This window comes from Nansenia antarctica (assembly GCF_963989245.1).
Source record: "Nansenia antarctica genome assembly, chromosome: 4".
Classification (NCBI taxonomy): Eukaryota; Metazoa; Chordata; class Actinopteri; order Argentiniformes; family Microstomatidae; genus Nansenia; species Nansenia antarctica.
In genome coordinates, this window is record NC_137689.1 from 69,984,949 (window position 1) to 70,000,095 (window position 15,147).

The 15,147-nt window shown below is 43.2% G+C and overlaps 2 protein-coding genes across 2 annotated transcripts in view; both read right to left on the bottom strand.

Moving 5' to 3' along the window:
- srp19 (signal recognition particle 19) overlaps positions 1-15,147 on the bottom strand; it is a 329,264-nt gene that overhangs the window by 80,277 nt on the left and 233,840 nt on the right. The window lies entirely within an intron of this gene.
- The window catches only part of cntnap3 (contactin associated protein family member 3), a gene marked incomplete at both ends in the record, with an annotated part of 90,322 nt that continues 77,093 nt past the window's right edge, over positions 1,919-15,147 (bottom strand). Inside the window, 6 exons of the mRNA XM_080530085.1 lie at positions 1,919-2,118; positions 3,497-3,568; positions 4,129-4,347; positions 9,517-9,604; positions 13,388-13,521; positions 14,753-14,983. Of these exons, the coding sequence (XP_080386211.1) occupies positions 1,919-2,118; positions 3,497-3,568; positions 4,129-4,347; positions 9,517-9,604; positions 13,388-13,521; positions 14,753-14,983 (944 nt within the window). The remainder of the gene's footprint in view (positions 2,119-3,496; positions 3,569-4,128; positions 4,348-9,516; positions 9,605-13,387; positions 13,522-14,752; positions 14,984-15,147) is intronic.

Genomic DNA, 15,147 nt, shown 5'->3' on the forward strand with positions numbered 1-15,147 from the left:
ACAAGCATCCTTAGGGTAGCCTTTTCCTTCTCGCATGGACGTATGGATTTTGGAATCGATTTAACACTAACAAACAAAGCCTTGAGCCATGAGATTCTCCCTCCACAGTGTGTGTAAAGTACATGTATGCATCCGCCTGTTAAGTTACACTGGAGCAAACATTATACATAGAGACTAGGAGCAAACGACTAGATGCTACAGAATGGCAAAGTAAGTAGCCGAACCGATGGTTCTCAAGCCTAATGGCCCATAGGGCAGGAGCCTATGTACAAGTACACCCCCTGGACATGACACTGGTATGTCACAGGGTCTTACCCCCAATCCAACCCTTAAAGCTGCGTGCCAAGCAGGGAGGCATCGGGTACCATTTTTATAGTCTTTGGTATGACTCGGCCGGGGATCGAACTCTCAACCTCCCAATCTCAGGGCAGACACTCTAACCGCAAGGCCACTGAGCTTGTCACAGAATGGCAAACATGTCCGAAATGACTAACATTGTATGTTGATTATTAGAGTTTATTGGCTTGACTTGAGCGAGTGTGTCATTGATTTTCAACAACGCTGAAATGTATTGACATTTTTCACAATAAAAGTCTGAACAATTTGATTGGTTACCGACTTGTTCCCCGGTTCCACCAGCTGCCGTCACATAATAGTGTCCCATTAAATACATAAGCCTCTAATCTCATCGATTGGGCTTTTTTCCCAGAGATTTGCTGTATTTTGCTGTAAGTCCTAGCAAGCTCTGCAGTGAGAGAGGAGAGGTGTAAGAGTGCTGACACACTGATGTAATATTAAAAGCTTGGTGTGACCTTGCTCTTGATTAGGCGCTAGCTCCGCTCTCCCCGAGTGAGAGAGTTGTGCACGTTGAAAGTCCTCCACTGAGACATTTACATTTTTACATTTTTGGCATTCAGCAGACAGGGAGGTTAAGGCATATGGGCACATTACCTACATTTGCAGTTGTTCCTCTTTAATTACTGCTCCCTCGTGAAAGGAAGGTGACAATCAACCGTTGTGTGTTTCTTCGAGCCAGCCTGTGTTCTGTTTTGTTCAAAGCTATTCCTAGAGCTACCCTGTGTTTAACCTCCAGGGGGTAAGCAGCGGGAAAACATGGTTTTCAATGGCAAAGCTTTTATTTTTTCCAGGATAATGCACAGTAAAATACATACAGTAGAATTACATGTAATGCTTACCAAGGAAACTTTCTGAAGTACAGAAAAGTAAAAAAAGAAAAAAAGTATCATACTGTATTTACATATGTTTTGGCCAGCACAACTTGAATGACTGTTGTTTAGTAGTCATTGATTTTGACTGGTTTTGATGTGCAAATATGTTTCAGAAAAACATCACATCGTATGCTATGTACAGAACAGAACTATGGGCTGTGTGTTCTTAGGAGGGATTCAGTATGGCTCAGACAATATCAACTCTCAATGAAGCAAACATTCATCATAGTACCAAAATACTTTCAACTCAACAATCCAAACATTTATTTTCATTGCAACATTATGTTTGAATCTTCATAACCACATTGCAGGTACATATACATTCCTCTAACCCTATAATATGTAAGTATCACCAGAGAGGAATATTAGACAGTGATTGTTATAAAGACATTAATTCAACATGTACATCTTTAAAGAATATTTACAGTTCATGAATGACAGTTTCAACAACTTCCAACACCTTTATGTACAAAAAAGCAACAACAAAAAAGCAAAAAAAAAAACAGTACATGGACGAATCAACCATTTTTGTTGTCTTCACATCTTGATCAGCCACGGTTGACAGAAGGTGAGTGGTTTCTCTGTGTAATGCACTGTGAAGGTTAATGTCTCTAGGCTTCGCAAAGGCATTTCTGTCCTTCCTCAGCATCAAAGGGTTAGTCCAACATTGACAGGTCTTGACGGTGGACCTATATGAAATACTCCTTTTGGTTCTCACTTAGTACATTCTGTGAATTGGCTTCACTGTTGAAAGGGAATTCAGGACTGTCCTCGGGTTTGCTGGGCTTGGGTTCTTGTTGGTTCAGAAACGTGTCTTTCCGTCGGTAGAGGAATCTCACCGTTATCGCCAACGCAAACAGGATCACAAATATCACAACAGCGATGACGCCTGAAAACAAGCGAAACAGAGAGTTAGACCTCAACTAAGATATCAAAAACAATCCTAATAAATCAACATTGAACACCATTAACACATTGCTACAGTCACTTTAAAAAACAACAATTTCGACAGAAGAAGAACCCTTGAGGTCACCCACACCCACACACACACACCCACCCACGAAAGATTGGAAGAAAAAATGCCTGAAGTTTTTCCGACTGATGCTCAGTAGAGTTTCAGACCTCGGTGAACCACTTGCTGAACCATCTCTGAAGTGAAGCAACACTGCAGAGAATTTGAACTAGAAACTAATTACGCCTTCGTCATGTTGGTTGAGCGTTCTGCTGATCTGTGGCACCTTGATGGATGTCTGGAGGTAAACAATGGGAAGCCGAGCAGCTTTGAAGCAACACGAACGATTTTCTAAACACACTCAATTTAGTTCTGTGGAATTTGGTTTAGAAGGTTTAGAAGACTAAACAGAAATCATATGCCAATTCTTTCCTGGGGTTCTTCGTTGCCATTACAGAGCCTGTCTGATTGTCCTGCTTAATCTAAGGCTTTAAACAAGCTTTTCAAAGTCTTATTTTATCTCTTCGCAACCCAAAGAACACAAAGAATTCCAGTTTAATTTTCAGCAATGTCGCGGGCATTTTTCTTGTAAAGCTTTACTGTCCTCTATACAATGTTATGCATGGCACATATCTTTTTACATTTTCATTCAAGAGAAAAGGATATATCTAATTTGAGTGCCAAAATACATCTGGACTCAATTTAATGGTACATTACAGTGTTAATAAAATGGTATTTGAATAATAATAAAAACGTATTTGAAAGATAGCTGGAAAAGTTCCGTAATCATCAAATAATTTCTTCAAACGTTTAATTAGTTTTGGTGTCCTTTGTGCATTTGGCACCAAGTGTGACTGTTTCAGGATGACTTTGAACTACTTTTGCATTCCAGCAACGGAGAGATCAGAGAACTTTACTTCGAATCAGTCACAGCGTTTCAAAGTTTGGTGATTGAATGCATTTCTAGCATTACGACCGCTAATGGACTCTGGCCCGAGCAGAGATTACTTTTCTTGCGATGACTGATGGATAGATGATTCACAAATGTATTTGTTGCAAATCGCTTTGGGATAAAGGCTTCCGCTAAATGCCAAACATTTAAGTCATCTACCATGGCCTTCCCCAGAGAGATCACCTTATCTCATATGGTACAGCTGTGATACACTACGTCTGTATCTCTACATGTGTTATACTGTGTTATTCATCCGTATTGTTCTGTATCTGGATTGTTCTATGCTGTATATAGTCATACTTTGACGACCACTTTATGGTATCTTAACAGTGGTGGAGCACATGGGAAACTTGTTTCCATTACCTCCGATCAAAGCAGAGTCACTCTTGATTGCATTGACAAAAGGCTCGCCTGTACCTACTGTACCAGTTTGATCTATAACAGAGACAGAGAGAGAGAGCAAGGAGAGAAAGAGAAAATCAGCAACACCAGAAGTCATCATCACACACAGGAAAAGGGCCCATTCAATACCGCCGTGCATCTTCAATCTACGGACGTACCATAAACTTAGTCTGACCATGAAGGAAAGATTATGCAAATGAAAATCCCCTCTCATCCAAATTAATTTACTCATCTGCCACATTGTAATCAGTTGGATTCTAATTGAATTAACAAGGAAGACTGCGGGTGCATTAAATGAGCCCTCGGTAAAGTCTGACAGGCAGCGCGAGAGAGAAAAAAAGAGATTCATCAAACGGAATAGAAGCAAAACCAAAGCATTCGAGTAAAACTAGAGATGACTCTCCCCCAATCACCACAGAGAGAGAGAGAGAGAGAGAGAGAGAAGAGAGAGAGAGAGAGAGAGAGAGAGAGAGAGAGAGAGAGAGAGAGAGAGAGAGAGAGAGAGAGAGAGAGAGAGAGAGAGAGAGAGAGAGAGAGAGAGAGAGAGACCAACCGAGAGTAACCTGACCTTCTAAAGACTTCTCCTCTCTTACCTGACAGGGAGTGTGTGGTCTCCGGTGCGTAGGGACTGGATGGGGACGGGGAGCCACAGGGGGACTCTGCCAGCGGGCCGGTGACGACGACAGGGCTGGTGCTGGGGTAGAGGAGCGCTGCCTTCAGCGGGGCGATCGAGTTAAACTGGACCACCGACAGACAGCCGCTGAAGCCCAGCGAGTTGAGTCTGGTGATCTCTGGGTCCAGCTCGCCTGTTTCTGAATATACGCAAGCACGCACACACACACACACACACACACACACACACACACACACACACACACACACACACACACACACACACAGAGAGGAGTTAGTGGGACACATTATGTTCAGGAAAGATTCACCTACTGTAGATCTATTAGATCCACCCCTCCACCCGTCTCTGTAGTATGCACCCTCCACCCGTCATTTAACAGCGTAGGAGGGGTCTGAGCATGTCAAGTCACGTTTCGTTTATTTGCACACAACTCAACAAAATGCCTGAGGCAGAGCAGCTGTACAAGATCAATCATCAACATCGACGATAGAATGGAACAAGGACAACCGATAAAATATAAACAGTAACAATAGTAACACAGTAAAAATAATAAAATAAGCATAGACGATGGGTAGACCTGCTCCATCTTGAATAAGATCCAAGAAGACGAGCATGGGCTGCTGTCAGACTCTAAACCAACTGTAAAGTACCCTGTCAAACCAACTGTACAGTACCTTGTGTGGCATCCCTCTCCCTATCATGCACGCGCCGGGGTGTCAGGACCTCAGAGAGTGTCCACAAACCCCTGGGCAGAGCCGCTGCAGGAGAAAGAGCGCTATCCGCGCACACAGTTGTCCTGCATCTGCTAATGAGCACAGCACTAACCGCGGGCTCGTTAAGAGGATGCGAGGCAGCTGTGCCTGGACCGGCCACCCCCCATAAAGGAAAGGATGAAGGAAAGCCACGGACAGGGAGGAGAGCTACGTCAGACCGGGGCGCTGCCAGTACGGGTGAGAGCCGGACTGCCGGCATGAACATGTGAACCATGTTATATTAACAGGTGTCATTTTATGTGATGGACCAGAGCGCAGAGAGGGAGGGAGGTAGGGAGGGAAGGAGGGACGGACTAACCCAACCCCAGACCACTAGAGCCGGTGCCAGAACAAGCAGAGAACCCAGAGACGAACCAACAAACCCAGAGCGAGACCCGACGGCCAGGGCGCCGAGCGGTGAGAGTCGCCTACGGCGCTTAGCTTTTAAATTGTAGAGTTATAATAACGGATGTGTCTTTTGTGACCAGACCGAAACGACCTGAGCGGAGAGCCCAGGTGGACAGACCTCGAGTGACGACGAGACGGAGAAATATAGAATAGCCGGCGAGAGGTACGGAGTACCCCCCGGAGTACAGAGAGTGCGGCGGAGCGCACCACACCCGGTGCGCTCCGTTCAGTGTCCCTGAACGGACGGATCCCCTACTGTCAACCGGCAACCCCCTCCGGTGGAGGGCCACCTATGTTATCCTTTTTGGTATAATTGACTTTTACGGCAACGCCGTCCTTCTGAGTGGGCGTGCCCAACTACCTTTTAAGTAAGAATAAATACGGCGATGCGTCTAAAAGTGACCTCCGTCTCCTCATCTCTCTAGCTCAGTGTGTGTACATTTACTCAAGTGAGAGGGTTGCCACACTTGTCAGTCAAACCAACTGTAGAGTACCCTGTCCCAGTCAAACCAACTGTAGAGTACCCTGTCCCAGTCAAACCAACTGTAGAGTACCCTGTCCCAGTCAAACAAACTGTACAGTACCCTGCCAAACCAACTGTACAGTACCCTGTCCCAGTCAAACCAACTGTACAGTACCCTGTCAAACCAACTGTACATTACCTTAATTAATAATAATAATTCATTACATTTATATAGCGCTTTTCCGAGGCGCAAAGACGCTGACAATATAGGAGATACGGAAAACAGAAAACAACAAGTAACATGGAACACAGAGTCAGCGAACGGGGAGGGGGGGGGGGTGGTAGGGACAGGGGAGGTGGTTAGGGGTAGGGGAGGCTGTATGCATATCAGGGGGGTGGCAGGGTTAGGAGATGGGTAGGGGTAGGGGAGGTTGTATGCATGTCCAGGGGGGGGGCGGGGGTGGCCGGGATGGGGGAGATGGCTAGGGGTAGGGGAGGCTGTAGGCATGGGAGAACAGGTAGGTTTTGAGGTGGGATTTAAAAGTGAGGAGTGAGGGTGAGTCTCTGAGTGGTTGAGGGAGAGAGTTCCAGAGGCGGGGTGCAGCTCGTGAAAAGGCACGGTGACCGAAGCCTTTGAGTTTTGAGGGTGGGACAGTGAGGGGAACAATGGATGAGGATCGGAGGGTACGGGTAGGGCGGTGGGGGAGAAGGAGGTCAGTCAGGTAAGGGGGGGCCAGGCTATGGAGGGCTTTGTATGTGAGGATGAGGACTTTGAATTGGATCCGTTCTTTGATGGGGAGCCAGTGGAGAGAGTGGAGGACAGGAGTGATGTGGTCACGGGAGCGGGTGTTTGAGAGGAGGCGTGCAGCAGAGTTTTGGACCATCTGGAGTCTATGGAGGGAGCGGGAGGTGATGCCGGTGAGTAGGGAGTTGCAGTAGTCAAGGCGGGAGGAGATGAAGGCGTGGATGAGGGATTCAGCAGCGGGCGGGGAGAGGCAGTGTCTGATTTTTGCGATGTTTCGGAGGTGGAAGTAGGATGTCTTAACAATAGAACTGACGTGGGGATCGAATGAGAGGGTGGGGTCCAGAATGAAGCCGAGGTTGCGAGCCAGGGGGGAGGGGGTGATGGTAGTGTCGTCAATGGTGAGTGTCACCATTGTCAGTCAAACCAACTGTACAGTACCCTGTCCCAGTCAAACCAACTGTACATTGCCTTGTCAGTCAAACCAACTGTACAGTACCCTGTCAAACCAACTGCACAGTACCCTGTCAGTCAAACCAACTGTAGAGTACCCTGTCAAACCAACTGTAGAGTACCCTGTCATAGTCAAACCAACTGTAGAATTCATACTCCAAGAAAAGGGTGTAGAGATGGGACTGTGCAATATGAATGAATGAATGAATGAATGAATGGTCTTTATTGTCATTGATATAGTACAGGTACCAAACAACGAAATTTGGGAGGGGTGGCTCCCCTGGTGCTAGGAAAGAAAAAAAACTAAAAAAACAAGAAGGGAAAGAAGCTAGTTTACATAAATAAAGGCTATGTACACTATCCACTATACTATACTGTACAGATAAGACGACTAGGGTTGTCATATTGCACATAGTGTTATTGCACATTCATTTAAAGTGTCGCAGTTTGCAGGCTTGAAATGTACACATTTGTGCCTCAGCACTACACCTGATTTTTTCAATCCAGCAGCTGCCATCAATCCGTCCAGATAGTGACAGACACTACGAACACTGCAGCCATCGCATTGTCTTTCACCCAGCGAAAGCCTACATTTGATGTGCATCTGCATCACAGGCTCTTCTGACGACCTATGCATTTAATAGAGCCAATCTGAATGTTTATGAGTGCTTTAAAAAAGGCAGATGGTATTTGTATCCCACTGTTACTGCGTAGGTTAGACCTTCCAGCAGCCTTGCCTCCTGTTTTCTGCCCTGTTCTCTCTAGCCTTTGGTGCAACATTGCAATACAAGATGTTTAACAATACAACAACACAGTGAAAATAATGGGCAATATAAGGAAATGATTTAATTTAGAGACATGGCAGAACAGAGACCAGTGTAGCAAAGTGGAAGAAGGTAACTTAAAATAACATGGATTAAGAGAATGCTAAGCTAAAAGGGTACGTTTTAAGATTTGTTTTAAAGATGTTTTACACATTGTGACCCTCAGCACCTCTGGCAAGCTGTTCCAGAGGTGAGGACCATAGACACTAAACGCCACCTCCCTGTAGTTCTTTGTCCTCATCCGAGGAGCCACTAAATAAAAAGGCCAGTACCAGGGAACCTGTGATCTAGAGGGAGCATAGAGGGAGCATACAATACATGTAGTATGTAAGTATTCGGGCGCTTGTCCATTGATTGATTAGAACAGCAATGAAAGGATCTTAAAATGTATTCTAAAACTGACAGTCAACCAATGAAGGGACTCTAGGACAGGTGAGATGTGTGCTCTCCTTCTAGTCTTGGCTCGGTACGCTTGCTGCTGCATTCTGAACGATCTGTATCTTATTTATAGCTTTCTTAGGTAGGCCAGAAAGGAGAGTATTGCAGTAATCAAGCCTGCCAGTGATAAAAGCATGCACAAGTCTCTCAGTATCTGCCTGGGAGGTCAATTTGTTAGTGTGATCGATGGCAAGCCTAGCTGGGAATCAGATCAGCATCAGAAGATCAGATCTGAATTCGTTTTTATTGTATATTCGCACATACGAGAACTTGGTATGCTTGGTGCATAGGACATAAAGATACAAACAACAATATAAAACAACAAACAACAAAAAAAGCGATGTAATAAACAACAATATATAAGCAAAAATAGTTTCAAAACACAATGTCAGAAAGGGGCGGTAGAACAATAATAATGTAGGCTGTAAATTAGAGTCTCTCAGTATCTGTATCAGTGTCTCTCAGAATGACACCACATCCATTTGTCATGCTGCCCCTTTGATCCTGTTGTGACTGACCTAGGGTCAGCTGGGTGAGCAGGGGGCGGTCCAGTCACTCGTTGCCATGACAACAGCATGTCAACAACAATGTGGCAGTAACAATGTTTGAATCTGAAATGCATCCGTTGCATACAGTCTGGGTACGTCGTTTAACTGGACCCCGCACAAATGCAAGGTTCCTTATTTAGCGCTGGAATGCTCTGACTGTAACCACTGACTGTGTTGGTTCTTTTCAGTCACTCTTATTATTGAAAACTGAGGTCCAATATTACAAGAAGGAAAGGCATTAGCATTAGACCAGCCTAGAGTTGCCTATTTCTCCAACTTATGCAGACAATCGTAATACATAAAGCCGATATTATTCCGGATTTAAGTAAACAGACACACACAATAATGCACAGATGATAACATGTCATGTTGAACGGCAAATGCTTGACTGAACAAACAATGCCATAATGCATAGTGCCTTTTCTTAAGTATTTCATCAACCCACACAGCCTTTAAAAGGCATACATACATAATGATACATAATGATTACTTACGAGTCCATTCTGTCTACATTTGAGGTGCTCTAAAGTAGCTCTTTGTCATCATTTGAATAATATTTTCATTTCCTGTAAGAGCTCTAGGTGAGAGCAGACGTAACAAGCTCTCCAGAATGTGCTTCGCCAAATAGGGCGAAATATCTGTGCATTTTTTATTAAATCATCCATCCCCAACTTGAACTTAAATAGCCTCCTCCATCGTGAAAGCCCAGCCTTACTTACCGTACACTTTTCCCATGACAATAGACTTGATAGCGTTGAATTCTACGTCAGATGTGAGATTGAACTCTTCCCTTGCGTGCTGGTCAATCTGAAAAAGGCAAAACGGTTCTGTTAACTGCTGTGAATTGTTGAGTGGATCGAAAATAAAAATATAATGTCACACTTTCATGTGCCAAATGATAGTAAACGTATTCTTCCATGGAGAGCTTTTTAATTAAACCTGCTCTTCAAAGTGCTTTAAACACGCCATTGCTTTGCCGTTCAATTAAAAGGGAAACTGGAGTCTGGACAGTTTTTCTAGTTGAACCTTCATATTCAAAATGTGATTACAGCCCAAGCTTAGATTAATTGGCATGTTGCTTCTTTCCAGAAGCTGAACAAGGTAGATTATTAGAGCGTGTTGTCAGGTGGTCAGCAAAGATGTAAACACTTGACATTAGTATGGACGTATGGATGGAACATTTGCAGAATTAATTAGACTTGCCCTTCCCTATGTAGTATACAGTGCCTTCCTTAAGTATTGGAAAGATGAAGCATTTTGTCTTCTTTTAGCTTCTAGATTGGTTTCACCATTTAGAAACTACAACCCTTTTCATGGAGGGCACTGTGTATTGTAAATGTCTGTATGTGGGCTTACCGTATTACATTGGGCAAATAGTATTAAATAAATAAACCAAAAGATTCAATTTTCATTGAAGGTTGTGTCGGCGTATTCAGTCCAGATCTAGGCCATGCTTTACAGATATTCGACAGTTTTTCAATAGTTTTTTCTAAAAGAAAAATAAGAATATCTCCTTTACATGTGTATGTGTTACGGTACATGTGGGAACACGGTACATAGGAAAACTAGGGTTAGGGTTAGGTGCTAGGGTGCTACGGTTAGGGTTAGGGTTAGGGTTAGGATTAGAGTTAGGGTTAGACATGCCAGCATGTACCAAGTCGACGTAGCACCTAACCCTAACCCTAGTTTTCCAACATGTACCGTATTCCCACATGTACTGTAACATATGCATTGAATGAGATGTAGTGAATAAGTGCCTGCATAAAAAATAACTGACTGAGAAAAATTGCAACAAACTTTGTTTTTTTACAATTCTTGAAGTGAACTGTATGCTGAGTTCAACGCCAGTCTTAGGAAGACTTTGCCAACATTTCCCCCCTACTTCTTCTCCAGAATCATTCATGTCGTCTAAAACATCTGTGAATAGCAGGTGCACATGGAACAAACTGACAATAGCTGGGAGTTGGAATGTGTCTATCCATTCTGACAGAGAAAAGCACTGCAGCATAGCCTTGGGTCGGTTCCCATTTTAAAGTTGCCAACAGGTTTCGAACTCATGACACAATGCCCAGAAGAGGCAGAACTACACAACCCTCTAGAGTAAGTTGCTCCTGAGCAGAGACCATAATATGTGATTACTCTAGCTAATCTAGTACATCATATTACCATGTTGTTATACAGTACACTGTAGCACTTTGTACAATTGCTTTGGCTCTATGTAATAACATGTTAGTGCAATGTTATTTACTTGAATACTACACAGATATACAGCGGCCTGCGTAAGTAATGGGACAGTCCAAATGTTGAGGTCTTTTTGCCTAAAATCAGGAAATGAAACTTGTGCTCAATTGGCTTTAAATATTACGTTTTTTGTATTAAATAATACAATAATATTGAATATGAATTATCATTGCTATGGCAGTATATTATGTTTGGCATTGTCTTACTGTATGATGAAGCACCATCCAATTAATCGGGAGGCATTTGCTCCAAACACTCGAGCAGGCAAGATGTTCCTGTACACTTCAGAATACATTCTGCTGCTGACATCTGCAGTTACATCATCGACAAAGAAAAGTTAGCCAGTTCTGGTGGCAGCTACATCATAATGTAGTGTTACCATCTGGTTTTAAGACCTTATAAAGGGTATATAAAGGGTTTATAAAGTCTGTCCTAATCTTGTAGGACAGCCTTTTCCATAAAGAGTGAATCATATATAATGAGGCCAGTGGTTCAATGATCCTGCCGTATGACAGCAGCCACAGTCTCACTAGGGCTCAGACGTTCCCCTCATGAGACAGAAAGGTCCAGAAAGGTCCAGAGCTAGTACTGGGTCAGTAGTTCTGTTCTTTTCAGCCCTTAATGACTTTCCCAACCAGAACTCTGCAGCAAAACTGTACTGTACTGTACTATATATATATACCATCCAGGCCCTGAACACAGCAAAGACCTAGGTTCTGGGCCCTGGACAGTCTGGACGGATTGATGGCAGCTGCTGGATTGAAAAATCAGGTGTAGTGCTGAGGCACAAATGTGTACATTTCAAGCCTGCAAACTGCGACACTTTAAATGAATGTGCAATAACACTATGTGCAATATGACAACCCTAGGGTACATAAGGTTGCAGAGAAATAGGAAATGTTAGAATAGGTATAGCATAGCATAGAGTACAGCAATAGGTTAGAATAGGTATAGCATAGCATAGAGTACAGCACAGTGTTTTATCTGTACAGTATAGTATAGTGGATAGTGTACATAGCCTTTATTTATGTAAACCAGCTCCTTTCCCTTCTTGTTTTTTTAGTTTTTTTTTTCTTTCCTAGCACCAGGGGAGCCACCCCTCCTAAATTTCGTTGTTTGGTACCTGTACTATATCAATGACAATAAAGACCATTCATTCATTCATATATAGTAGTTCACACGTATGATTTCAGCTGAGAAGCTCACCTACATGTTTTTGTCTCAACATACCTGTCCCTTTTCTGACACAGACATCAACATACTGTAGCATGTGTTCGATTTGATTGGGGGGGGGGGTTGAATGTTGTTTACAGTTAAAAAGCATAAAGTGTAATTGCAATAGAGTATATATAAGTGTAATTGCAGTATACAGAGTAGATTGTCCTACAAAGACACCTAGATTTAGATTTAGTAATCTAAAAATTATAATATGATATGATGTATAGATATGATAGATATGATATGATAGATATGATGTACAGATATGATGGATATGATAGATATGATATGATCACTTTAAAAAAAATGCCGGTCGAGAGTGGACGCTGGGGTTGCTTGTTCGCCGCTTCTCCGCCCGAAATCTAGGTGTAATTGCAGCATACAGAGTAGATTGTCCTACAAAGACACTTAGATTTAGTAAACTAAACATTTATTAGACCCCTATACTTTCTTTTATCTATTTATTTGTTTCTTTTTATTTTACTAATCGATCTTTTCAGTTTGTAAAGCGTCTTTGAGTGTCTAGAAAAGCTTGATATAAGTCTAATGTATTATTATTATTATTATTATTATTATTATTATTATTAAAGCCAAGAGGATAACCCATGACAGCATTATTAAAATGTCCTATCAACGTTCCTATATCAGTGCAGTCTGGTCCAGTCCTATAACCGCTGTTCCTCACTGCTGGAACAATCTGCAGAGAACGTTTCAGTTGGTTGCTCTCGTGCCGCTAGGGTAGTTTAAAGCTCTTTGTTGAAAATTGTGATTGTTTTATTGGGTTGTGCATCAGTGTGCGACAGGTAGCCTAGGGGTTAGAGAGGCCGGCCAGCAATTGGTAGGTCATTGATTTGATCCCAACCCCAGGAGGGGGCTGGATGTGAGCTGGTGACTGGAGGGTCGCGTGCATCACATCTAAGATGCCTACCACTGCCCGTTGTGCCCTTGAGCAAGGCACTTAACTCTAACAGCTCCAGGGGCGCCAAAGATAGCTGACCCTGTGCCCTGTGCCCAGAACTTTTTTCTCCCTGGGGGGACGGGGGACGTGTGCACAAACTACTTGACGTTGTGTCGGTACTTGTGCTCTGTTAAATTACAATAAAGTTGAATCTTAATCTTCCAGTGGGTTACCTGAACAGTGACGGTGTCTGAAACCCTCCGGACAGACACTCTGTGAAGCTGCCCGTTGGCAAGGTGTCTAACGCTTGTCCTCAACACCTCAGCATCTCTGTTGTTCTGGAGTTTGTATTTTACATCCAGGTAACCTTCAGAAAGAGAAGAGAAAACTTTTAACAGTCACCACCTTTTTAAAATGCAGACAGACCTTTCTAAACAACACTGCTTTGTGCAGTACTCCCAGTGTATCTTGCCTAAATCATTTGTTTACTGCATTCAAAGGAAAGCCAATGTTCTAGGCTACAGGCAGTGAATTAATACAGTAAGCCTACAAAGCATTCACTTAAGAGGATTAATCCCTAATTCTTTATCAGAGATGCTAAATCAAATACATTTTCATAATTTGCATTTAGTATGAGAGAGGCTCTGATGAATGCAAAGTTGATGTCTTCAGCTGGCACAATGATTAAAGTATTCATAAGATCAAGATTAACAGTGAAAAGAGGCCAAATATCAAAAAAAATAATAATATTGATGCACCCCACAAATTATGACTTCCCCCAAAGGTGGAATATGGACTTAAGCTTGCATGAAAGCCTATTACGACAATGACAGCATAGTATTGTTTTGTGTGGGTGAGGAGGGGAGGGTGGGGACAAAGAGAAAAGAATGTGTCATACAATTACAGTAGAAAGCGTGTCATCCTACAGAAGGAGAGAGTATTTTAAGCGGGAAAGCAAGTTTTATGACTGTTTTTTTGGCTTTTTTGACTGTTTAATGAGGAGGACTTGGATTCAGGAGGAGTGTCATCAGATCATATAATCTACAATTACTGTGCCACGTCGGACAGGAAGTGGTCTGCCAAGGTTGGCGTCGCCATCCTCAGAAAGGTCATGTTGGGTTCGAAAGAACTATTATGAAAACCTCCCATCTCCAAATGTACATGTTCATGAGACATACAGAAGTGCAAGACATGAGTCCTTAACTGTAAGATCCAAAACTAACAGGTTAAAGCTAACGAGTAAAGCTAACAAGGTTACATGTGCTGCTTTGTGTATCTGTCACCTATAGCTGCATAATTGTCTATTTAAGCATCTCATTAAACACATCTTAAGCACTACTACACTATATAAGGCCACGGTGAGATTTTTGAGTTTGATACTCTCCTAGAAAACCAGGAGACAACGCCAAATAATTGACTCCGCATGAATTGAGAGGCAGCGGCGTCTGACAGGGGCTCTGTCTACAGGGACCTGGAGACTCAAATTAATCTGAATGATTCTGCTAAAGCTGGCGTGCGGGGTGGCCAAATGAGTTGTGAGATGAGACGCCTGCTCACAAGCGTGTGTCCGACGCAGCTGCAGCAGCCGCAGGCCTCACCGTTCCTGTTGAGCAGCAGGGCCAGATACTCTCTGTGGTAGGAGCTGACGTAGAGGAGCAGGGCGGGGGTCTGGGTGGTCCGGAAGCCCAGGGAGACGTTCTCGCCTCTCAGCGTCAGGTCTGAGTAGATGGAGGAGGAAGACTGGGCAACGCTGGTGTTCCTGTTCAGCTCGTAGGGCTCCTTGAACGTGTACGTGACTGACGTTCCCGGTTTGAAGTTAGCGGAGACCTCTGGAGAGGACGGAAAAAGAGAGGAGTTGGGTTATTTTTCTGGGGCTACTGGGATAGGTTTGGTTTTTGGAATATCTAATGTATGTAAACTCTTTTTTAAATTTTCTTCTAAGATATTTTTTCCCTCTCATATTTTTTATTTAATTGGACAGATATAGTGGAGA